The 25,468-nt window shown below is 41.0% G+C and overlaps 1 protein-coding gene across 3 annotated transcripts in view; it reads left to right on the forward strand.

The window, feature by feature from the left end:
* Window positions 1-13,253: 13,253 nt before the first annotated feature.
* Window positions 13,254-25,468, forward strand: part of LOC133207285 (oncostatin-M-specific receptor subunit beta-like) — a 29,254-nt gene continuing 17,039 nt past the window's right edge. For 2 of the 3 annotated variants that reach the window (XM_061344049.1, XM_061344050.1), the window contains exons 1-5: window positions 13,254-13,386; window positions 16,111-16,192; window positions 16,761-16,857; window positions 21,629-21,792; window positions 24,300-24,459. In XM_061344049.1, the coding sequence (XP_061200033.1) occupies window positions 16,785-16,857; window positions 21,629-21,792; window positions 24,300-24,459 (397 nt within the window). In that variant the 5' untranslated portion in view covers window positions 13,254-13,386; window positions 16,111-16,192; window positions 16,761-16,784. Of the gene's footprint in view, window positions 13,387-16,110; window positions 16,193-16,760; window positions 16,858-21,628; window positions 21,793-24,299; window positions 24,460-25,468 lie in introns of those variants that run through there. The other variant, XM_061344051.1, reaches the window with a different exon arrangement.

Raw genomic sequence — 25,468 nt, forward strand, 5'->3', positions numbered from 1 at the left:
AATTATACAGGGGTTTGGGTTGGAAGGGACCTGAAAGATCATCCAGTTCCAACAACCCTGCCCAAACTTCCACTACAATAGGATACTCAAAGCTCCATCCAACCTGGCCTTGAACACTTCCAGGGATGGAGCATCCACAGTTTCTCTGGGCAGCCTGTTCCAGTGTCTCACCACCATCACAGTGAAGAAATTTTCCTAATATCTAGTGTAAATCTACCCTTTTTCAGCTTGAAGTCATTCCCCCTTGTCCTAGATGACCTCATAAAAAGTCCCTCTCCAGATTTCTTGTAGCCCCATTAGGTACTGGAAGGCTGCTCTAAGGTCTCCCTGGGACCTTCTCCAACTGAACAACCCAACTCCTTCAGCCTGTCTTCCTAAGAGAGGTGCTCCAGTCCTCTGATTATCTTCATGCCCCTCCTCTGGCCTTGCTGCAACATGTCCACCTCCTTCTTCTGTTGGGGACTTCAGAGCTGGATGCAGTACTGCAGCTGGGGTCTCACGCGAGCAGGGTAGAGGGGGAGAATCACCTCCCTCGACCTGTTGGACACACTCCTTTTCCTGCAGTCCAGTGTATAATGTCTTCAGTGGAGCTGGAAAGATCTGTCTTGGCTGATAGCAGTCAACAAACTGATAAAAGATGCCTTGGATTTCCAAATGACATGAAGCTGTGAGGGATCACAAGCACACCAGAAATCTGGATTAAGATTCAAAGACATGTTGAAAAATTAGAAAAACAGTGCCTCAGTGGGGAACCTGCAAGGTTGTAGTCTTCAGCAAACATAATTGAACATAGGAAAGAGAAGAGTTGGCATGATGTTTGGCTTACAGAACATTACAGGTGTATTGTAAATAAACAACATACTACTTCTGAGGAAACAGCGCATACACAGATAGGTAGGAACAGAAGTATCATCTGTGTTAATAAACTGTTGGCAATGCTCCTGTTGGGAGTACTGTGTCCTCTATTCTTTCAGAACTGGACACAGATGTGAATAGTGGTGATCATGATATGCATTCTTTAAACCACTGAAAATCTTGTTTTGCCTAGAGAGGGCTGAGGAGGTCCTGTTACTAATCTTACTTATTCAAAGGCTGCTGCAAAACAGACGGGAATAAATTGGTCTCAGTTAGTTTTAGCAAACAGTTAGTGCAAAGAGCTAGTAAGTATTTTTGGTTTACATAGGAGAGAACTTTCTACTGATACAGATATTTAGGTCCTAGTTAGCGACTGCATTGGAAGACTGGCAGTTTCTGGCAGGGAAAATTTTAAAGAAAAAATTATGAGAATGAGGTTGTGAGTGTGATTTATTCTTTGTTGAGGCTTCACATGGCCTCTTTCAAACAATATTAAAGATAAATTTATAACTGAAAGGACTTCAAAATTTTTCACACAAATTACTGGCTTTTAATAAGACAGTCAACACGTCTAGTAAACTGTTCAGAAACTCATGCGCATGATCATTAGCTAATTAGAATCAGAAGCTCTTGAAATACAGGCCAATATTTATGCTGCTACTTTAAATAACATCGTAAAGTGAAGTTTTTCATCGCATTGTTTTATGAGCAACTTTTAACTACTCCATTTCTCTTGTCTCAAGTCACTGATTCAGTGCCTGAGAAAGGGAATTCTCTTTTGTACATCCTGGTTGGAGTTGTTTTTTTCCTTTGAAATGGTCCTGTTAATGTAGATAGCGTTGTTCCAGTGGCTTGCTTTCTTCCTGAAGGATGGAGAAAGCAGAAAATTGCCTTTTTATTACTCATAAGGGGTATATTTACCGCACTGTATAAGTCAGTATATGGGTAAAAACTATTAGTACACCAACATCAGTGTAGGTTTTGTAAATGCTGGAAGTAAATTAGATAACATTACAAGCACATTGTTGAACACAGATTTCAATAGAGAAAAAATAGTTTTAGATGCTGAGAGGCTACAAAACTTTGATATGTAAAAGGAGAAATACTCTATTTTACGTGCAGCTGATAATAAAATATTAAAAATATGTAAATTAAATAGAACACTTCTGAAATTATGGCTATAATTAAGAACATTAAAATGGAAATTCAAGCTTAACACCACCAGCATTAGCCTCTCTCCTCTGATAGTGAATATGCTTATTTTTTCATTTATTCTTCTATCCTTTATTAATTTATTTATGTTTTTATTTTAATTTGGACTAAAATATCCTCCTGGGCTTCATGTCCAGTTATATGATACAGCACAGCAGAAAAAGCTGGAAGCAGTCTTTCATCTAGAAACTGACAAGAGAAATTAAAAAGCAAAAAGGACATACTATTACCTCCAACTAATAAAAGAAAACAATCGCATGGAGATTAAGTGGCATGATTTTTTTCTATTCAGAACCCTAATCAAGCTATTCTTCCCTTTTATGCCAAGTCATTTTCTCTATCTACCCAGATATCAGTAAATAGCATTGGCAAAATATGAAAAAAATCTGACATTTTCCCTGAAAAAAAAATCTGAATGTTTGCCTGACTTTATTTTTTTCCTCCAGAATTCTGCAGAGATTAACTTTCAGTGAGTTCACCCCTACATTGCCTGAATTGTAGGCAGTGTGGGATATTGCTAACACAAACATTTAAAACAACAATTCCTGTATGAAAGGAGACACAAAGGTGCCCAAGCACACCCTCTCATCCCCTACCTCTCTTTTACATTCCCTTCTTCTTTATCTCATGCATGTAATCTGCCAAACAGCATTGCTGTGATTTAGTTAGTGTTGTATATGCTGTGGACTGACTGCTTAAAATCCCAAATTCAGGTGTTAAGATGTAAGACCAGTTAAGCTTTCTTACACAAGTCTAACAAGATGCTGTAGTCCCTTGAATGGTAATTATTTTAGCACTTGCCTTCCTAAAGCAGATTGTCAAAACTCCTTACCTAAGTATTCTTACTAATGAAACGTGAAAATATTTGTATTTGAAGAATCAAAAAAAAAAAAAAACCAACCCAAACCACACATGACTAAACAATGACCAATAATGGAGGCAGCCAACAGACTGCACAGCAGTCTCCGGGGTCTGCCTCTAGATTTTCTAGATCTTATGGTAATTCTTAGATCACTGGAGAACTCCTGGGAATTCTTTCAGGAACTTCAGTGTGTCTACTGCTACTAGGAAAAGACAGCTTCAGGAGGTCTTCTACTTAGGGCTAAGCAACTTCAAACGAGTTCCGTCAGCTATTCATGGTAAAAGGGTGCTTTGACTTTTTTTCTTCAGCTGACTGGAACTAGGGAGGATGTTAGAGAGAAGCCTTTTTAGTGCAGCTCACCAAAACCCCAAGATTCTACAGCTGCAAAAGCTTGAATCCCCAACTGTGCTAAAGCTGTGATAGGCAGCATCTGTGTGCACTGTATTGAATAAGGAAGACTGTAAGCTTGTGACTTCTGGCACCAGGTGGATGTCTTCTCTGTGTGCAGATCTTTGACTACAGCATAGGCTCTGTGTTCTGGAAGCAGATGAGGGCCTGTGAACCATTTAACAGAGCATAAGAACAGCCAGCTGAGCCTAAGCATGCAGAGAGTGAGTCATAGTGGCAGGGTCACTGCTATAGGGGATAGAGGCTCTTATCTGCTGACCTACTGTCTAGGAAGGTCTTCTGCTTGCTGAGGGCTTGGATCCAGGACACTGTGGACAGACTGCTTAGGCTTGTTTGGCACTGAGACTAGTACCCCATGCTGATCTCTTGGACACTAAGACAAGTATCCTGTACTGATCTTCTATGGGGTATCAATGACACTGTGAGGAGAAACCCTGAGTGTACCAAATGTGACCACCTGGCTCTGGAGATTAGACCCAAAGGCAGGGGAGCTCAGGTGGTATCTCTTCAATCCTGTCAATGAAGGGGAATGGTGGCCTCAGCCAGTGGAGAATTCTGTATGTCAACACAGCACAGCTTATGTCAACACTAAGGAATCAACTTTTATGACCAAGGGATAAAAGCTTGCTGACCATTGAGGACTCCTAGGAACAGATTACAGCAACCTGACTAAGTGGAAAGAATCTTTGCCAACAAGTTGGCCATCCTGACGAGAGCTTAAACTAGGAATGATGAGGAGAGAGGTTATGACTGACAATGAAGTGAGGAAAGGTAGACTGGGTTGGCAATCAAGGGATACCCACACCAAGCTTATGCACTAGAAGCTGAAAGGACAGCATTATGGGGAAGATCTCATACTTCAGAGGGGAATCATCACACCAAGGTGCCCTTCTGAAGTGATGCTATGTTAATGAACAAACAGGAGGAATTAGATTGCTCTGTGTGCTGATGCAGGGCTATAATATTGCCCTTAACTAGCAGCAAAGAGACTAATTTGGGGGCACCCCAGTTCAAGAGAGAAGTTGAGAAAAAGGAAAAGATATCGCAGAGGGTACCAAAATTGTCTGTGGCCTACAGAACATGAACTAGAAGCCTGGTTAGTTTCCAGAGCAGGCTAAAGGATGACCTAAAGATAGCCTACAACTACCTGGAAGACAGCTAGTTACAAAGCAGACAAGCAGCTCTTCTTGGTAATGGCAGAAGGCACAAGATAACATGAGGCAACAGTCACAAACTGTGGTTTGGAATGCTCAGGTTGGATGTTAGGAAAAGCTTGTCCCTAGGAAGGAAGTGCAGTACTACAACAGCTCACCTCTTAAGTCTCTAACATTGCGTTTCTTGGATGTTTTCAAGACTTACCAGACAGATGAAGTCCTCCTTTGAATGGGAAGTCTGTTACGGCCCTTCTTGGTGTCACAGATGGGTGATTTAAACTGCTTAAAGTACCACTGCCAAAAATATTGGCATCTGGGCTTGTTCCAACAGTTCCATGTCCTTTTTATGTTGAGGTCACCAGAACTGCACACAATACTCCAAGTGAGGTCTCACAAGAGCAGAGTAGAGGGGCAGGATCACCTCCTTTGACCTCCTGGTCATGCTCCTTTTGATGCAGCCCAGGATACAGTTGGTTTCTGGGCTGCGAGCACACACTGCCATCTCATGTTCATTTTCTCATCGACCAACACCCCCAAGTTCTTCTCTGCACGGCTGCTCTGAATCTCTTCTCTGCCCAGCCTCTAGCTGTGCTTGGGATTGCTCCCGACCCAGGTGGACGACCTTGCACTTGTCATAGTTAAATTTCACAAGGTTGGCATCAGCCCACCTCACAAGCGTGTCAAGGTCCCTCTCGATGGCATTCCTTCTCTCCAGCATATCAACCGACCCACACAGCTTGGTGTCATCAGCAAACTTGCTGAGGGTGCACCCAATCCCACTGTCCATGCCACTGACAAAAATGTTGAACAAGACCGGTCCCAACACTGATTCCTAAGGAATACCACTCCAGCAGGACATTGAGCCATTGACCACAACTCTTTGCATGTGTCCATCCAGCCAGTTCTTTATCCACCGGGTGGTCCACCTACCAAATTGATGTCTTTCCAATTTAGAGACAAGGATGTCGTGTGGGACAGTGTTGAACACTTCGCACAAGTCCAGATAGACGACATCAACTGCTCTACCCCTGTCCATGAGTTCTGTATCCCCATCACAGAAGGCCACCAAATTGGTCAGGCAGGATTCCCCCTTAGTGAAGCTATGCTGCTGTCACCAAGCACCTTGTTGTTTTGCATGTGCTTTAGCATGCCTTTCAGGAGAATGTGCTTCAAGATTTTGCCAGGCACAGAGGTGAGACCGAGTGGTCTGTAGTTCCCTGGCTCATCCATTTTCCCCTACTTGAAAATGGGGGTTACATTACCCTTTTTCCAGTCGTCAGGAATTTCACCTGAGGGCCATGACTTTTCAAATGTAATGGACAGTGGCTTAGCAAATGCCAGGTTATGCACAGTATCAGTCACTTACCAAAGATCTGCAGTTGGTGAGAGGTCTCTCTGCCTCGAGGGGCAACCCTGGGAGGTGCCCTAGCCCAAGGTGAGACTGCCGTGCAGCCAGCTGCTTAGCAGGGATAGCTCAAAGAAAGCTCACTTATGCAGTCATATTAATGGAATAAAGTGGTTGGCTTCTAGTCTAACTACATGCGATGGGAAAGGTATACATAATATCCTTGTACCCACTAATGTCATTGTTCCTTGACAAACGAGTCTTGGAACACATTGCTATTCATGTGTTAATCACATGCATTGATGCTCACTTGTTCCTTTGTGAGTTTTCAGATAACATATTGGAACTAAAGAAGTTCTTGACATAGTTATGGCTTAACCCTTTACCTCCTTTGGAGCCTGTACCCAAGTACCACTAGTTTGGTTAAGAAGTTGAGTGCATCCATCACACTTGGTCAGTTTGTTCAGGTACTTTTAGCCAGGCACAGAGACTCTGAAAGAATATATATAATTCAAAACAAAACAGTTAGTTATTGGCTAACACACATTGGCTTATTAGTTAGGGTTTAATAAGCTTTAGACTAGCCATTAGCAAACATGCCACTCCTATTAAGCCACCTTAGAAGTCTCTGCTGTACAGGCAGGTATGAGTCAAAAGGGGAAGGGCAACTTTTCATGGCTCTCTAACATCACCAAGTTGCCATCCTTCACCAGCTCCATTCACACTGATAACATGACTGATTCCTAGGTAGTCCCCAGCTAGACTTGACCAGTCTTCCCCAGGTGATTTTTTTTTCTTTTAGAACTTTATACCTTTTTGTGTTGGTACTTTCCCTCTTGAACTACTAACTATTTCGTGTCAACAGCCTCACATGTGGCTGTATTTCAATTTTCTCTTCTCTCTACAAATAGCTCTCATAGCTCTCTCATAGCAGTGCAGTTATGCACCTGTGCCCTATCAGAGCTGGGTACTGGATATATGTACACAAGCAACCAAGCACCTAGTAGATGTGCGGTGAAATTCATAACTGTAGTAATTTCTTCTTCTGTGGCATGAAGAAAGAAGGTCTCAGGTTGGACTGGATGTTGCCTTCTAGGCCTTTCCAAACTACATTGCTATGATTTGATATATAAAGAACTTCAGCACCTAACTTTGGGCTTTAAATTCTGTAGACACGGTGACATTTGACACACTGAAGTGCCAAGTTGCCAAGTTCTTTCATGGATTTACCTTTGTTCTTTTCTTGCTATTTCAGTTTTTCCACCTCAAATACGAGAAATCCAACAACTTGCTTTTTGAAACACTTTCTGATAAGGTGTGAAAATTCCTTGTAGACATTATTCAATAAGTTGCTAGGTTTTCAGGTACTAATTAGTACCTTGAACATTATTTCTAGATATCAATGGGTTCATATGTTCATAAGCCTAAAGCATTCAAAAGATAAGCTATTACATTGTTCATTCTGGAATTTAATCAGTGTGCAAAAGCAGCATCCAAGATTATTGCTGCTACCTAAACAGAGAGGCAAGAGGGGGCTGAACATGTACAATCTCAGAAGAGTTGAAATGATTCAGAAAATGTTAAACATATCATAGTTATCTCCAGTGGAGGTCTAAAAGAAGAAACATTTTCAAATGAGGGGGCTCAAAGCAGAAAAGTGACTTAATGTATTATCGTAAAAAAAGTGTCTGCAAAAGATTTTCACTCCTACAGAAGACGAAAAGGAGTGCAGTGACACATTCAAAATTCAAAAAACACTGGAACTAAGCTGTCCTAAATTATTCCCTTTAGTTTTCATTATATGACGATATGCCATTTCTTATCAGATCCCTTAGTGTACAATCCTCTCCCCCCCCCCCCCATGTTTGATCTATGGCATATTTCTCAAATCCTGCTTTCAAATACAGAATTGATGAATTTCCAGTATGCTTTTCTAATTCTGCTGTCTAAAAACATTAGAGGAAATAACTTATTAGCAGATCACAGAGTTGTGAATAACCGTAAGGGAGGGAAAAAAAAAATACAAAAAGCCAAAATTTTGGCATTTGATTTTAGACATCTTTCATATTTCTGAGTTCTTACACAAATGTAACTGCCAGCATGGGGGCAATGAAAAATGAGTAAGTAATGACCCTCTGTTAAAAGTTGTTTACATGACTCACACAGCACGCACAGAAACTCTGGGAAAGAAACAGATGTAGTTCTCCAGAATAAATACCTAAAGAATAAAGGTATTGTTTGCCTACTAATCATTTGCTTGACTAGAAAGCAAAAGCATCATGAGAAAATGGAAAACCTGACTAAAGAACAGGATGTTACTCAATAGAGGGAAGCACGAGATATCCCTACAACACACAGAGGCAGGGATCAACTAGTGAGTCAGCAGCTCAGAAGAAAAGCATCAAGGTTCTCAAGTGGATCACAAGCAAACTGTAAGTCAGCAACTATGCTGTCACCAAGAAAAAAAAAAAAAAAAGGCAAGCTATATAGCAGGAAGCATAAAAAGTAATACAGCCTGTAAGTTGGAACGCTTCCCAGTCCACATCCATCCTTCCAATGAAAAGCAACAAAGCTTTCAGAATTTGAGAGAGTCCAATGGAAAGCAAGGAAAACAGTGTTTTAATAAGTACATTATGCTTAACCTATAAACATAGCTTAGAAAAAGTAAGACAGAAGACCTCTTTTATGCAAAAGTGCTACAGACTGGAGAAACTTTCACCATGCACAACCTGAAAAGGGCAAGTAAAAAGTTTAAACAAAACTTTCTTACAGGTACCTCTTCTGATGGAAGCAAGGAGCTTGAGGCACACTGTACCTCTCTGAATGTGCTGCGGAGGCCTGTCGGATGGGACCCACAGCCCAAGGGCATGGCTAAAGGTGTGGTCAACTCCTCTTCTCCTGTCCTGCCTTATGGTCCTATGACTCTGCGAGTGGCAAGCCGTAACCCTCCTTAATGTGTTTTCTGAATGGGATTTTGTCAGGCAGCTGCATGCGAGGCAGTGGTGAGGTACCACACAGGTTATGGCCTTGTCTGTAAGCCTTGCTGCAAGAACCAGGCCGACTCCTCACCCAATCAACCTTGGTGGCCAGAGTGACTGTCCCTCTCCCTAAGGTCAGCCAAAGAGACACAGGAGCCCCAGGGCCATGGTACCAGAGGCACAGGCATCTTGGAGACCTAGAATCAAGTAGGTTGGAAAAGGCCTTTGAGAACATCAAGTCCAACCATCACCCCAGGACTGCCAAGACCACTAAACCATGTCACAGAGGATCTCCTCTACATGTTTTTTGAACAGTTTCAGGGACAGTGATTCCACCACTTCCAAGGAAGCCTGTTCCAATACCTGATCACCCCTTTCAGTCATATCCAATCTAGAACTCCCCTGGTGAAGCTTCAGCCTGTTACCTCTTGTCCTTAAAACTTGCTTCTTGGGAGAAAAGACAAGCCATCTCTTCTCTCCATCCTTTTTCAGGTAGCTGTAGAAATCAGTAAGATCCCCCCTGAGCCACCTTTGTTTCCCTTTTCTGGACCTGCTCCAGCACAAATCCTCTCCTGTAGTGAGGATCCCAGAACTGAACAACTGAACATGTGACTCAAGGTGCAACCTCAGCAGTGCCCAATATGAGGGGGGGGGGGGGCAAGGAGGGGCGTTATCGCTGACACTGGCTTGAAACAGGCCTTCTGGCTGCCTGGGCACAAACTGGATCATGTTAAGCGCCGTCGATCAGCACCCCCAGGCTCTTTTCCACCGAGCAGCAAGGCTGGTGGTACATTCCTATATGCAGCTCCTGACCAGCTCGGGACTGGGAAGGTCGGGAAAGTGGCCTTGTAAGCAAAGTTCCCTGCTCCTCACTCTCCTCTCAGGCTAACCCTGCTTGTCCTCCTCTCCGTGCCTGCCCACCCCAGGGCCGGCCCTTGTGGCCGCTGACCCCATGCCCCACGGCCTCGTCCCGCCGCCTGACCCTCTTCCGCGGGTGCCGGCTCTGCCGAGGAGGGGGCAGACGGCGGGAGGAGCTGCGGCGCGGACGGCAGGAGGCTGGCGGCCCGCCCCTGGGAGTACTGCCAAGGGAGCCGGCCGCGCTTCCCGGAGAGAGGGGAAAATTCCCGGGACGCTGCTCACCCGGCCCCCGCGAGGTCGGAGGAGGTGCGGCCCTACCCAGCGAGGGACGGCCACTCCGCAGCTCTTCCCGGCACTGGTCGGGGGGGCTGACTTGTCCCGCTGGCCGTCGGGGGAGGACCTGCCTGTCCGCCTTTCTGGAGGCTGCAGCTCGGCGGCTGCAGGTGAGTGGTGTCGACTCCCCCCAATCGCGGCAGACCCCATTCCCTCAGTAATTGCCGCCTTCCTTCACCTCTCCTCCCGAGGAGTACCCCGGCTCTCTTGCTGAGTGGAGCACAGCCTGTTCCACTTCAGAAAACCGCTTTCCCCACGGCGGCACATGTTTTGAAACTCTCCGTGGAGTTTTCACTTTGACTTTTAGTCTTTCTGGTACCTGTTGAGCTTTTTTCACCCTTTGCGTGTCCTTTAACTCGCGTTCTTACAGGCATCCCTCGGCACGGCGGGTGCGGAAGGGCTGCGGGCAGGGAGTTCCTCATCCTCCCGACACACCGTCCCGGCAGCGCTGGTACTGAGGTGGATTTAAGGCGTTCTATGACCTGCTAACCTTCTCTGCTTTCAAAATGTCACTGCTTAACTACACCATAAAAGCTGCTAATTTGACCTGAGCAGCAATTACTTAGGTGAGGTACGTCGTGGGATGTGGATGCCTATCCTGCCAGGTGAGTTTAAACTTTCCTGTGCCTACTGCGTCGAGAAGGTGTTGACTTTCTCAGACATGTAAGCCCGGACCTTTAAATCTAGGATCATACTGAGAAAGTGTGGCTCCTGCTTTCTTTTAAACAGCTGCAATCAGTCATTTAATCTCAAACCCATCAGAGCTAATGAGGAAAAAAAAAAGAAATATATATATATGTGTGTATATATATATATATATAAAATCCAGAGTGGTTCTTGCATTCTTTGGGGTTTATTTTTTGGTATAATCTTTTTTTTTCTTTCTTTTTATCTAACTATTGCATGCCTGGACCAGTCCATACTCCAGCAGAGCAAACCAGATCCTAACAGCATTCCAAGTAGACCATGCCTGAAAATCATAGTAAATTTATTCTTCTGTTTTTATGAGTCATGCCACCATGTAACATGGTTCCTTCTCTACAAGCCTTAGCATTTGCTTTCTGATGGGGCAGGAGTAGTCTTACACGTTTTTGGGCTTCACGTTTTTGGATCCCATTTTTTGCCAATATAATTTGCTTTTTTGTTTGGATTGTTTGTTTTGTTGCAGCCTTTGTGGGGCCATGAAGGACATAATGTTTTCCTGTTTTGGTGAAGCTCTTTAGAAAATCAACAGAATGCATCAAATAACTTTCTGTTAAAAAACAAACAAACAAAACCACAGGAGGTAAAGCTGTCCCTAAGTGGTAAAATGATTACATGCCTACTAGACCTTAATTATAGAAATACATTTCTTCGCTATATAGCTTTTAAAACTGTTGCTCACCCATTAGATCACTAAGGCTTATCAGCAACTTTCAGTGTCTTATATGTATTTTGTGTTATAAGTGTAATTGAAACCATGTTTGAAATTGTCTGGGAGAAGAAAGCCTGAGTACAAGGCCTGAAGGAAGGGTTCATCTGCCTTAGAATTTGGTATTTCACCTATTCATTTTTTTCAGAATTTTGATTTGTTGCAAATTAGCTGTGGACTTTTGTTTTCAAAGGGATATAGTGGGAATTGTGGGAATCAGGAAAGCAGAGGAACACTTTGTACAAATCTTTGCCTTGGAGCATTCTTGCTCATTTTGGCACTTGGCTAGTTATCTATTTGAGAGTTAAAAAACACCTCCAGAGGACAAGTTAGTCTATCTAAGGTCTGACTTGTTTTCTAGGGGTGTCATTTTTGTGCCTGTGGAAATAGTTTATTAGGTTTTGGCACCAAACATGTCAGTTATGTTAGCAACCTTCTACTGCATGGTATATACTTCGAATTGTGATTCTTATCCTCAGTCTGTCTGTCTATGAAGTAGAGGAAATTAGAATATGGGATGAAAAATGTGATACACATCCAAAGTAGCATTATTACTGCTTTTGCCTCTCTGACAGCCCTTTTTCATGTCTGTTCTAGGAAAATTTGATCAATAATGTTTATTTGCTGTCCCTAATACTATCCTGTAAATTGATAAAATTTTCTGGATCCTAGCAGCTGAAAACATTTGTTTTCCCAGCCTGCGTACAGGCTCTGATTCATTTGAGGGTGTGGGTTGTGACTGGCATCTGTTTCAAATAAGCAAAGCAAAGGACACTGAGAAAGGAAAGTTGTACGAAGTATGGCTTGAAATATGTGGCTTGAGGAAGACTGATACAAACCAGACTGACTCTGTGGTCAGCTATGACTCGATGTTCATACCAGGGGCTTCCTTTTCTTGCACACATGAGTATTCCAGGTATTGCAGCAGTATGTGCACCGTATGGCTCCAGCTCCCAGCCAATGACTACTGAATGCTATGAGCCTGATCTTGAAAGAGGTTTCAGTTAAATGTTGGTACTTTAATGCTTTTGAAGAGAGGTTGGCAAAATGTTTCTCTTGTGCATGTTTACCAGATGAATAATGGGATTATTTTTTTTCCTCTGGCACCAGGAAAGTATTGGCCTGGATGGCACTTCAGGGATCATCTAAGGCAGCCTTTTGACTGAAGGAGAAAGAGTGTACCCAGAGATACTTATTTAGACTATTTTCAAACTACCTACTGAAGAAGATCTCATCTCTTCCCAAGGTAATTTGCTCCTGTCTCCAGTTCTGGAGCAATTTCTCTTTGATTGCAGATCTCTGAACAGTTTCTGTTGCTGCTGAATATTACTGCAACTGCCAGCACGTCTCCAAAATGGTTCTGTTCTACTGATGTATCTGTCACTGCTAATTAATTTCAAATTAGGCTGGGGAGTCCTGAATCCATCTATATCTCTTGGGAATAATGACAAGTAAAGAATATATTAATGAATTAAAAATCTGTCAGTGATTCAGGCTACAGCCTGATGAAAGTCTGCTTCATTTCCCTCACAGATGTTGAATTTTTAGAAAGAGGAAGAAGATAGGATAAAATGAAAAATTTTTTGCTCAACTAACTTCAGTAGCACTGACAGATCATTTTGCGCCAGTCATCCTCAAATTATGACTTAGTATTATCCCCCATATTTCACAGTGTGAAATAATCATACTGTGATTACGATAGCCAATAACCACATTCATCACAGAGATTAGAACTGTAACTACTGTTGTTAATAACAGCAAAGAATTAGAGATTAGGGGAGTGATTATATCCTTCTATTTAATACTTTATGAGGCCATATCTAAAATACTGTGTACAGTTTTGGGCTCACAATAGAAAGACTGTCAGACTAGACTGAGTGCAGTGGAGAGACACCAGAAGGCTTTGGAGGCTGAAGGACATCTAGGAATCACTGATGGAGCTGAGATTCCTCAGTCTTGAGAAGGGGAGAGTAAGGGCAGTTCTGTTATTATTAATTCTTGCTTAATTAATTGAAAGTTACTGAGAAGACAGAAGTAAGCTTTTTGCAGACATATGCAGCAAAAGGCCAGGAGAGAATAAGTGCAAACAAAATATGAGGAGAAAATTAATACAGGAATATATGAATATAAGGAGAAAAAAACCTTCACAGTGAGGGTGGTTAAGCCCTGGAACAAACTGCTTAGGGAAGCTATGGAATATCCATCCTTGGAGTTCTTCACAACTCACATAGACAAAGTGCTCTGTGATTCTGTGATAGGGAAGTGCCATTGCAAAATTATCTTAATGATGAATAATAAGTAGAAAGGAAAGAGAATTCAAATTGCATGTCTGCCATCCATATTCAGAAACACTGGCACAAAGCCTCCAGTTAATACCTGTAGTTCATGGAAACAAAGCAAACAGGTTGGAGTGTGATGACAAAACGTCTTCTAAGCTTAAAAAAAACCCAGGCCAGTGATAATTAATTCTCAGATGAAGAACAGTGTGGTGCACTAGTACTGCATTCATATCTTTTCAGACTGGCAACTCTGAACCAAGCTATTCGTCAGCACAGTGCTTGTGACTTACTTTTCTTGTGGTATTTGATAGCTGCTCACTCTTTCTCAGAGGTAGTCCTTTGCCTTTTTAGGGTGATGCATTAGGCACCTTAAAAACTTCCCTGGTTTCCTGTCTTCATTTCCTTTGTTGTTCAATTACTTTCACTTTTGGCAAATATGTCAGTAATCTATTAGCATCATGTGTTTTGTTTTGGTTTCTTTTTTAATTAAATTGATACAGTTGTATTTTGTACAACTGTTTTTATTCTCTTTTAATCTTTGTAACCAAGACTGATTTTTAAAAGGTGATTTTATAAAGGTACTTAATTATTGATAATACAGAAGAAGTGCTTGATATTAGTTGGTAGTAATTACTGCATGTAATTAATGTTAGAGTTTCTGCATAAGAATGGTGTAAGTCAGAATACTACTTGTATATGAATGAATGTATTTCTTTTTTCTTGAATAGCATTTTATTTATTTAAATTTACTTTGTATTCTCTTTTGTTAGAGAATTACGGAACTTTTCCAATGAAAAAATGGTTCGATACCTACAATTGCATGTATTATCACAATTTATTATGCAATATTAAAGTGTATTATTAACATACTGAATAGAGAAGAGCATTGTAGCTGTACAAAATATGTTTATATTCTGGTGGTTAGTGATTATATTACACTGCCCTATAGTATCATACAGTGTTTGTACTGTGCATCAATAGAAGTGATCTAGGCTGTGTCATTAGTGATCTGACAGTTTAGAGGACTGGAGAGAGATGGTTAAATGAGACATTTATTTTGACAGGGTAGTTGAGAATGCCTCTCAAGAGCAGAAGAGGGTTTGGATTTGTTTTCAAAATAGGGAGCATTTTAAATAAATAGTCTAATATGTCATGACTTCCATAATAATTTGCAACTGTATTAGCTTAAAGTGATACATGACAAATAGTGCAAATTTTGTGTGTTCAACCCCAAAGACGTTTACAAAATCAGGGGTCCTGTGAGGCCAGGTTTTCATCATGCTGATATAATTAAGTCAGGAGTTAGGCAGCTGAACCGAACTGACCACCTTTGTATTAAATTGGTTTTAGAGCAGAGAGTCAACTCTCTTGACTTCAAAGGCAGTTTTCTTTTCATTTTTTATTTTGAAAAAGGGCATACAAGATTTGACTTTGTGTCTCAATATTAATTTTGTATAATTCAAAGGAATAACAATCTGTTGGAGAGTTACCAGAAGCTTTAACATAATCTGCCTTGGAAAGACTTTTGTGTCATGTATTTGCCACTATAACAAAGAGCCATTCTATTGTGTTTATTCCAAGCAAAATGTATCAAATTCTTTTCACTTTTAGATATTAAATTTGATCAGGTGGTAAGTCTAAACTTAAAAATCTATAAGTAAGCAGATTTCCCTAAGTAAGTGGAAGAGTCTACTAGTTGCGTGGGATTGCATATTTAGACTCTTTGTTCATATTGATTTTAGCGTTGTCTAAATACTTTTGAGGATATTGGTGTAATGACAAGAAAGACTGCAAAGTCTATACATTAGGCAATGCAAGCTCGCCTTTTAAATATGGGGGGGGGCTCCATGTGAAGCATTTGTGCTTACAAGTAAAAAGCATGGGCACACTGCAACGAGGGTGTTTGTTGTTAGTGTTGTTGGAGCCCTGGGTTGCAGTGATGCATGCAGGGCTTTTATAATTTCCATGTGACCTTTAGAAACCTGCAAAAATATTTTGGAACCTTTTCTTTTTATCCTTTGGAGAAATTCAGAGCTCCTCAAAACCTAAGGATCAATAAATTGAAGTGTCTGTAGCTCTGAGGTGTTAAATTGGAGGTTTTCTGCTAGGAAGAAATTCTAGTGTGAGTTACTGACCCTTCTAAATTCAGTAAATGTTCTGTCCTTGGCTTTGTGGAGAGAGAAAGTCATCCTGGTTATCTGTCTTACCAAACAGTTTCGAATTCTGTTATGGAAGCAGTGGTAGAAGACTTATCACTATTCTACACAGGTCCAGAAATGTAAAATGTGGAAATTAAAGATAGCTGTACCCATAGTCCTATTCCTGTTTTCTGGACTCCTGTACCCTCTGTGCCTGAGTGCTTTTAACTATTCTGGTGCTGACTGTTTTCCTCTCCCTTCTGCATGGAATTTGCAGGTTATTAATGTCTCATAAGATCTGACATGCAATCAGTCCTTCAGGACTCAGCTGTGCAAGTCGAAAGGAATTTCATCACAATGTAAGTGTAAAAGCTGTAAAAAGAACACTAGATAGAGCTATGTCATGCTTGAGATGACAGTCCTAGGAATGGAAGCTGCTAAGACTTTTGATAGGTGTATTTCAACTGCAGTTTTAACTAAAGCCATCCATATAGTGTGCTGGCAAAGGGCAAGACCATGCTTGCCAGAGTCTGCTGAATTCATAAGCCAGATTGTAGGTAGAGCAAAAAAAGGCCTTTTGCATCTTTGATACTTGCCCCCCCCCCCCCCCCCCCCCCGTCTTGGGTATCTTGTTACTTGTGCAGGAGTAAAGGCAAAATATATCATGACAATTTTTTTTTATATTCCTTAGAAAATTTAAGATACTGTGTTTTGTTTAGCTTAAATTGAACTTTTTGAGTGTAGTGTATTTTTCCTATCATGCAACCAGGTCCTAAAAACAGTTCTTCCTGAATTTGTCTTAAACTGCCTAGAGTCTGTGTGGTTGGGTTTTTATTTATTCTTAAATACAGTAATATTATCTGGACTATTGCCTGGCATGCATTTCTCTTAAAAGAAACAAAAAGAAATGTCTTCTTTCCTGATAAGTCTTGTGCAGGAAAAGGTGGATAAATGATGAATCACTTCATGGTTCTGGCAGTACTGCTCCCTCTGAGGACTTGCTACACTACATACTCGCAGGAAGGTAAAAGTCCAAACATTTGTTTTTTTATTTGGGAGCAGTCTACAACAACTCAAGCTTTGGACTTGCACATTTGTAAGTCTTCGGTGATTAAGCAACATGTTACATGTTTAATTAAATTATTCTCTTTGGTAAGGTGGTTAAGCAAATTGTATAACTACCTTTTGTAACCCCATAATGCAAAATTTCGTCTTGAATCAGTTACTTGCAATGATGTGAAGCCAGAGTGTATTTATTCATGTGCTTCTCCTCTGTCTCTTTTTTTTCTTTTTTGATCTGTATTCTGTCATCTTCAAAGAATTTATATCCTTTTTGACATCTGTACTTTTCTGCCTCTTCATGTTTGTGGTTTTTGTTTGTTTGTTTGGGGTTTTTTTTTTGTCTCATCTGTGAAAACTTCAATACTTCTGCTGGCTCTTTTCTGATTATGCCACAATATTCTGGGACCAGTTCTTTATTTCTTATGCTTTTGCGTATCTAGTATAAAGAAAAAAGCCATATGCATGTAATTTGGAGGGAATAAAGTTGAGTATAAAGGTAACTTCCCAGAATGCTGAGTATTTTAAGGTGAAAGTACTGATTGCACACCTGCTGCTGGCAGTAGCATTCGGTGTGACTCCTTTAAAAGAAAAAAAAAAGGAATGAATATTTTACATTGACTTTTCTGTGACTGCTATTAAGAAGGCAGAATTTACCAGACTGCAGTCTGTGTTATGAAAGGTCTGTTGCCTTAGTGAAACTGGTGAAGGAGGGTGGGTTTTTTGTTATCATACTTAAGGGGTAATATGTCTGTTTCAGACTTTGTTGCCTCTCTTCAACCTTGAAACTCATTCATCCACACTCTGTTCACCTAAGGTAGCAGCTCCTCACTTTTGAGGCTGTTATCAATGCCCCTAAAGTGGCAAAACTTTGTAATGCAGGCAAGTCCAAACAGTTACTGCATTACAACAACTTGGTCATTTGTTTTCACATGCAGCTGTTCAGGCATAAAATTAGTCTGTGTTAATCATAAAGCTATTCATATAGTCTTGAGATAGCTTTCAAGTAAAAACAAGTCTTAAAATGCCTTGAAGTTTGGTAGAAGGGGAAGATTGTAACTGTGAATGCTAGAAATGTTTCTGCATGTGTTAAGTCATACTACTAAACGTCTTTAAGCTCCACACTGCAACTCAGTGGTCTTCAAGATCTTGGGTATATCCTTAGCTATATTGTTTCTTTTGTTTGCTGGTACTGTGTATAAGCCCTGATTGATGATCTAGATTGTCATATGCCAGGCTCCGCTAAAAACAAAATGGTGTGAAGTCTGAAGGGGTATCATAGAATCATAGAATGGTTTTGGTTGGAAAGGACCTTAAAGATCATGTGTTCTCAACCCCTCTCCCACAGGCAGGGACACCTCCCACTAGACCAGGTTGTGTAAAGCCCTGTTCAGCCTGACCTTGAACACTTCCCAGGGATTGAAGTGTTCAAGTGTTGGACATCAAGCAGGGTTTGTCCTGTGGTACCAGTCAGGGTGCAGGCAGCACACCCACAGCTCTGCTGCCTGCCTGCAGAGCAGCAAGATTTGTGGCTCTCTGGGGCTGGGATGACTATGCCAGACAGGTTGAGGTCTTATTCTGCAACACATGGAGCATGATGTGTGACAGCCCATGATATGAGCTGGAAGCAGATGTGCTGTGCTGCATGCTTTGGCCACATCCTGTGTCATCTAGCTAAAGTGGGACGTTTGTACAAATTGTGAAAAACCATAAACTAATGAGATGTTTGTTCTTGGTTTTTTTTAAGTTAATTAAATGTGGCAGGTGAAAATATTCTCCATGGTAACAAAAGGGAAAATGTTTTAGCTTGGACAAGAAGAGACATAAGAGAGGCAAGTTTATTGTCAATGCAGTAGGCACAGTAGTGACATTCTAGCTCACTCTAGAATTCCCTAGAGAAGGAGCAGAAAAGATGGTAGGGAAATTCAGAAGATATGCAGGAGTTTCTTTTCATGGTGCACCCTGAAAAAGGAAGGGGTTTCTGCCAACGGCATGGCTTCAGTCGTATTTGTTTCCTTTCTCTGGGAGTATTACTTTGTGCCCATGAGTTTCATTGAGAGACTACCTGAGTCCCTTCCTTTAGGTCTGTTTGTGCTGGGCCCATCTGTTTCTCTTAGTTGCTTCAGCATTGCAAAAGGAAAACAAAAGAATGGTGAGGGGCAGAGCTTTTAAATCACCCACTACTTGCATATGTGAAATGAGATCCCCTCAGAGGCTTTGTATATATTGCTTCAGGTAGAAGGATGATGAATATACAGGTAAGTTTGACTAGAAAATGAGCAGCTAAAATTACATATTGGAGAGGAACAACATCACAGTCAATTCCCAAGCATAAATGGGATTTTAACAGCCTTTATCTTGTTTTGGTGGTGAAGGTCACTAGAATGTGGGGAGATGAAATATGCCTTGTCTTACCTTCCCAAAATAATTTAAGATACTCTGCTTCCACAGTTATTTTTATGGCTCATTTTGTTGCCTTGGTTATACTGCCTCCTTGCCTGATCAGTCCTTGGCAGTGAAAATAACAATATTTCTGTTGGCCAGTAAAACCTAAAATTGCTGCTCCCTCATCATTCAGGGAAGTGAAATTGATCCATAGGTCTTCCACTTTGCTTATACAGTTCAAGGCATCTACTAGTAGTCATAGGTGCTGGGTTTCCTTCTGCTAGTGTAAAACTGATGTCCATTATTTTTCAAAAGCGAATGTCAGCCATCAGATACGTTATTTTTAAGAACTATGTCATAACCATAGGCAAAAAGAAATTTTGCTTCTGCACGTGAAATATTTTTGCACCAGCCTTGTGGAAGACACAGATGCCATCAAATTCTGCTTTCATGTAATTTACACATGTTAATCTTTTCTGGTAATTATATATTAAGACTGCAGGGAGAATTGATAGGAAGTATATGTACATATGTTTGTGTGTATACTTCTTCCTCAAAAACTTTTATAGGTTACTGCAGTTCTGTTTCTGAGACCAAGTGTTTGAACACTGAAGACTTGATTTCTCCCTCCAAGCGTATGTAAAAGCTCATGGCAGTAGTTTCCTCTAGATCGAAAGCATATGGCTTTAATTTGCTTTAAATTACTTTCAGTATCATTCAAACTGGAGTGGATTAAAAATATACCAATGGAATTTGTTGATGATTTGCTAAAAGAGAAACAGTTCTTTCTTTTCAACAGTTTTTTATCAGTTTTAGAACTAATGAAACAATATATACTTTCCTCCATTTGTTCTTTTATAGGCTGAATTTTCATGAACAAATAAGCTGTGTCAGTGTCTGTATTTTCATTACTAATAAATATGCTCATAAAGTGTTACTTGCTTCCTTTGATTGATCAGGGATTGTTACAGCTGCTGCTTCTCATGAGCCTTTAATTTCCTGCAGTTAACGTAAAGATCTATACGTAGGGAAACTGCTGCACAGAAATTAGGCAGTACAGGATAAATTACAAAACAGTTTGGATTGCTGCCAGAAACATCTATCAAAATGTAGGTTCTCAAACTAAATTTCCTGAATGCTTGCATTTGTGTCAGTAATATTCTGTAAAAGTGCTCAGGTAATCATTGGGTCAGTGGGTGAAGCACAACTGGGAGAAATGACTAGAGGAGTCCACTCTGGGAACAAAGGAGCTGCTGAGATCTCTCAGTCCATGTTGGACCTAAGGAATGTGGCTGTAGTGGGACAGGGATGCCAAGAATGAGTTCTGTTTTATTAAAATATAGAGTTATTTCTGTGATTTCTGTGTCCTGGTCAGTGTAAGCATTCTGATGCTATCATTTGTAACAAGCAGAAGCATATTGGAAAGCAAGTGTGTCAAAAGAAAAAGCCTGGTAACTTGGCTATTTCAGCTCCCTGGCTTCATTGACAACCAGACCAGTAGGGTTTTGTTTGCTTGTTTGTTTGTTTTTCAGGAAGGAGAGAAGATACAGATAAGTGAGTGGCATATTTTGTCTCCCCCAAGAGTTAGTTTTTCCTGGTAGAGGTGACAAACATCTAAAAAGAGAGATCACTTACAAGCTGATCTATAGGTTTCAGCAGGTTAGTCTTCTTAAGGGCCTTTCCTTTCCTGACACCAAAAGGCACTTCAGTCTGACTTTTAAACTTTACTTTATTCTGGAAATTAACTCTAGACCCTCAAAAAGAATGGAGATACATTTATAAGTAGGTGTCTAATTCCAGAGGAGAATCCACAGGCCTGACTGAAGTACCTAAGCTCAGTGTAGAGCACCCATGAATGTGTGTAATACTAGAATATCATCTGAGCTGGTTAGTGGAGGGAAACTCTCAACCTTTCTAGTTAGGTCAGAGAGCAAAACTGAGCCTTGATTTTCTGCCTAATGATGAGAAGGGTTGCTGGGGGTGGGATTTCTTGGCATTCAGTCTCTGCTAATATATAGTGTTATTCCTTTTCATAAGACTATAAAGGGGATGGGTCGGTATTTCCACAAATTAGCTAGTAAATTGAGGGTATAAAGAAACTAAATAGCACAGCCAATCTAGTGGTAGGGGGACTATTGACTAGATTCAGGAACCTCATTCTAGCTGCTCATGCTTAACATAAAAAATTATCTTTGATACCAATAGCATGGGTCTTGATTACTTCCTCCCCCTCTTCCTTCCCCAAATCAGAACTGTCTAATTTGGAACATATCCAGTAGCCACTGTTGTTTCAGATTTGCTTTGTAACTTAGCTAAACTTTAATATTATCATGTCCCTTTTGTGCTCCTAGAATCCATTGTGTTTCCAGTGACTTACCTTAACATTTCCAAGGATTTGGCTCTTCAGCGGCTGCTGGTGGAATGGGATGTTGGCAAGTCAGCACATGATGCTGAGCTGGCAATGTCTTTTGAAATACAAGTTCGTCGAACAGATGAAACTGTGTGGACAGTAAGTGTATTTTTTTAAAAAAGGTGTATTAGTTTTTAAAGTGTAAAGGAAGCTAAAGGAAAATCAAATGTTCACATGCATATGCAGATAGCTTTCCGTATAGGTTTACAGCTTACAACATACTAATTACAGAACTGTACTAAAAATACCTCTGTATTTCTACCTAGGTGCCAGACTTTGTCTAAGGTTATTCCCAGTTTTTGTACAAAAAAACCCCAAAGAAAACTGGCTCAGAAGAAGTAATTTCCAACTGTGCAGAATGTAGATATGCCTTGCATACCTTTATTGAGGGACTGTGGTGGGCAGACTTAGGAGATCTGATTTTGAAGGCCACTCCTTCCCTTTCAAGGTGCAGATCCCTTAAGCAGCTTCCCAGAAATATCCTTTCTACTGCTCCCCAAAGCAGTCTTTTTTGTAGCATGATTACTATCCACTGGGGACTGAGCATGAGTCATGTTGCCACAACTTCTCTCACCTTACAAACCGAACGTAGTCTCAGTGTGAGTGAAGCCTTCTGAGCTCTGTGCTTGACCCTGTTAGCAGTTATGTTATACCCAGTTACATTATACTCTTCCAGTTAAGGACTAAATAATGATGACTTGTTTGCAAAGTCCCTGTACTGCTGCTTTTCCTTAATACCTAAACCAGCCAAACTTTCTGAAGAGGTGGAAATCACTCAAATCATAGGTCTGCTCCTAATGTTTTCCCCAGTTTGTGACTTCAGTGTGAGAACTTTTGTATCCAAAGAAAATTTCCTCTCAAAAAAAATATTACCTCTGACAAAAATCCTTTGGGAACTAAATGCATACTTTAGGTACATTATAGCTTACTGTGTGTCTGCTGACTGAACTGTGAAAGAATATGCACATATTAAAACTTAGTAAAAGCAGAAAACTGGTCTAGCTTATTTAAAGCTGCTATTCGTGAGAAAGCACAGAAAGCAGAGAAGGGCTTCTTTTTTCTGTAACCAGAAGTCAATAAAATAAGAGAGTGCTGTTAAGAATCACAACTTAACCCTGGTCAGCCAATCTGGTATTATTTTGTCTCTGTGTTTGAAGAACCACATCTTCAATGCAGATGAGTTCTATGCAGTTCAGATAATTTTGACCATTGGTACATGGGATAGGATTTCTAGTACTCCATGAGTAGATCTAACCCTGAAGTGAGAAACTGCGGCCCTATAACTACAACTAAGTGGGGATTTGGAGCGTGGTGCTGGAGGGAAGAGGGACCTGGGCATGCTTGAGAGGTGGACCTTATGAAGTTCAACAAGGCCAAGTGCAAGGTCCTGCACCTGTATCAGGGCAATCCCAAACACAGATACAGGCTGGGTTGAGCAAGGATTGAGACCAGCCCTGAGGAGAAGGACTTGGGGATGCTGATTGACTAGAAGCTCAACAAAACCTGTCGGTGTGTGCTTGCAGCCAAGAAAGCCAGCTGTATGCTGGGTTGCATCAAAAGGAGCATGACCAGCAGGTTGAGGGAGGTGATTTTTGCCCTCCAAGAAGGAGGTGGAACTGTTGAAGTGAGTCCAGAGGAGGGCCATGAAGATAATGAAGGAGCTGGAGCACCTCTCCTATGAAGACAGGCTGAGAGGGTTGGGGTTATTCAGCCTGGAGAAGTCTCTCGGAGACCTTACAACAGCTTCTGGTGCCTAAAGGGTTCTACAAGATAGCTGGAGATGGATGTTTTACAAGGGCATGTAGGGATAGGACAAGGTGGGGGGAGGGGGGGGGGAATTGCTTTTAATTGTCAGTGGGGCGGTTTAGATTAGGTATTAGGAAGAAATTCTTTACTTTGAGGGTGATGAGACACTGGAAGACATTGCCCAGAGAAGTTGTGGATTCCCCATCCCTGGAAGTGTTCAAGGCCAGGTTGGATGGAGCTTTGAGCAACCTGATCTAGTGGAAGGTGTCCCTGCCCGTGGCAGGGGTGTTCAAAGCTAAATGATCTTTAAGGTTCTTTCCAACCCAAACCATTCTATGATTTTATGAAATCAGCAGATATTTTCCTACTCTGCCTGTCACTGATGGTAGCACTGTCCTTAAATGTTGTGCCTTGGATATACAGTGAGATATTGTCTGCATAAATCCTAATTGGCTGTAATTCAAAGCCAGGACTATGTAACCTAGATCGTTACAGAAGGTGTGTCTGCAGGCAGCTGCATCTCTGCACGCTGTTACTTATGGAATAGCCTGCACAAGTAACATACAGAAAGTCTCTGAGAGTGAATCTGTTTCTTGAGAAGCAAGGCCTGACTCACAGTTGTGTTGTTGGAATTAAATAGTCTTGCCAGCGCATCAGTCACACCGCTGCTGCTGGAACAGATTTGTAAGCAGTTACTCAGCTACTAGTTACTTAGTGTGAGATCATGTGAAGCAAGTGGGATTTCAGAAATTAATTTTTTCGAAAGCATTTTTCTCTTTTTAGCTTTCTTTCACTGCTTGTATTTTACTTTCGAAGTGTCTGCACATAGCCATGTTTTCAATACTTTGCCTTACTGCTCTTCATAGGAGTTTCATAACACCACACTTGATAAATCAGGAAAGCCTCTTCATTGGATATGGAATTCAGACATACCTTTGGAATGTATGGCACACTCAGTGAGAATCAGGAGCAAAGCAGAAGCATCAAAAATCTGGAGTCAGTGGAGTCTGTGGGAGACTGTGCTAGGTAAGCAAAACAAGACTTTGCAATAATGGTTTTATTTTTTCCCAGTACAAAGCTAGATTGTAATTCACTGGTGACTGTAATGCTAAAATGTAGTTCAGGAGAGATGGTGTCAAATCAAGAATCCATTTTGAACTCTTTCATCTTTAAGCACTAATCAACTATTGTGGTTTGTTTGTTTTTTTTTTTTTTTCTAGTAATAGTAATACGTACTATTATATAAGTAATATGTATATATAATAATACATACTTATATATAATATATAAATAGTAGCAATGGTTTAGCCATTGTTTTAAGGTAGAGACTGTCTTCCAAAGCTGTCAGATCAAAAGTTTTAGATCTTTTCTTGTTAATACATTAAAACAATACAGTACAGAGAGTGGCATGAGATCCTGAATAGGTGCTGGAATAGCTGGTCACTAGGTGAGATGCAGCCCTGGCCTATTCTGAGGGAGAGAGTAAGAAGCGCATAGCTATGACTACATCATCTGATGCATCTGTTGCTTTTCTCTGGAGTTCATAGTTTTCATTTGTATTAAAGAAGGAGAGAGAGAGGAGTGTGTCAGATCTTTATGTCACTTGGAATGAACTTCTGTGAATTATGAGTGTAAACAGGGAATGAATCAATAACGTAATTAATGATATCACAAAACCCTTTTTTTTTATATTATTATAGAATCATAGAATAGTTAGGGTTGGAAAGGACCTTAAGATCACCAAGTTCCAACCCCCCCTGCCATGGGCAGGAGCACCTCACACTAAAACATATCACCCAAGGCTTCGTCCAGCCTGGTCTTGAACACTGCCAGGGGTGGAGCATTCACAGCCTCCCTGGGCAACCTATTCCAGTGCCTCACCACCCTTAACAGGAAAGAATTTCCTCCTTATATCCAATATTACAATGTCTTACTAGAATAGTTTGGTTTCCAGGTAATTTGTTTAAAACAAAATATGTAACTGCTACATAAAAAATTACTACAGTGGCTTTATAAAGAAACTTATTTGGAGCAG

Source organism: Neopsephotus bourkii, unplaced genomic scaffold, assembly GCF_033783945.1.
Source record: "Neopsephotus bourkii isolate Nb327-2 ecotype Australia unplaced genomic scaffold, CSIRO-AGI_Nbou_v1 NB_1855, whole genome shotgun sequence".
In the NCBI taxonomy this organism is placed as follows: Eukaryota; Metazoa; Chordata; class Aves; order Psittaciformes; family Psittacidae; genus Neopsephotus; species Neopsephotus bourkii.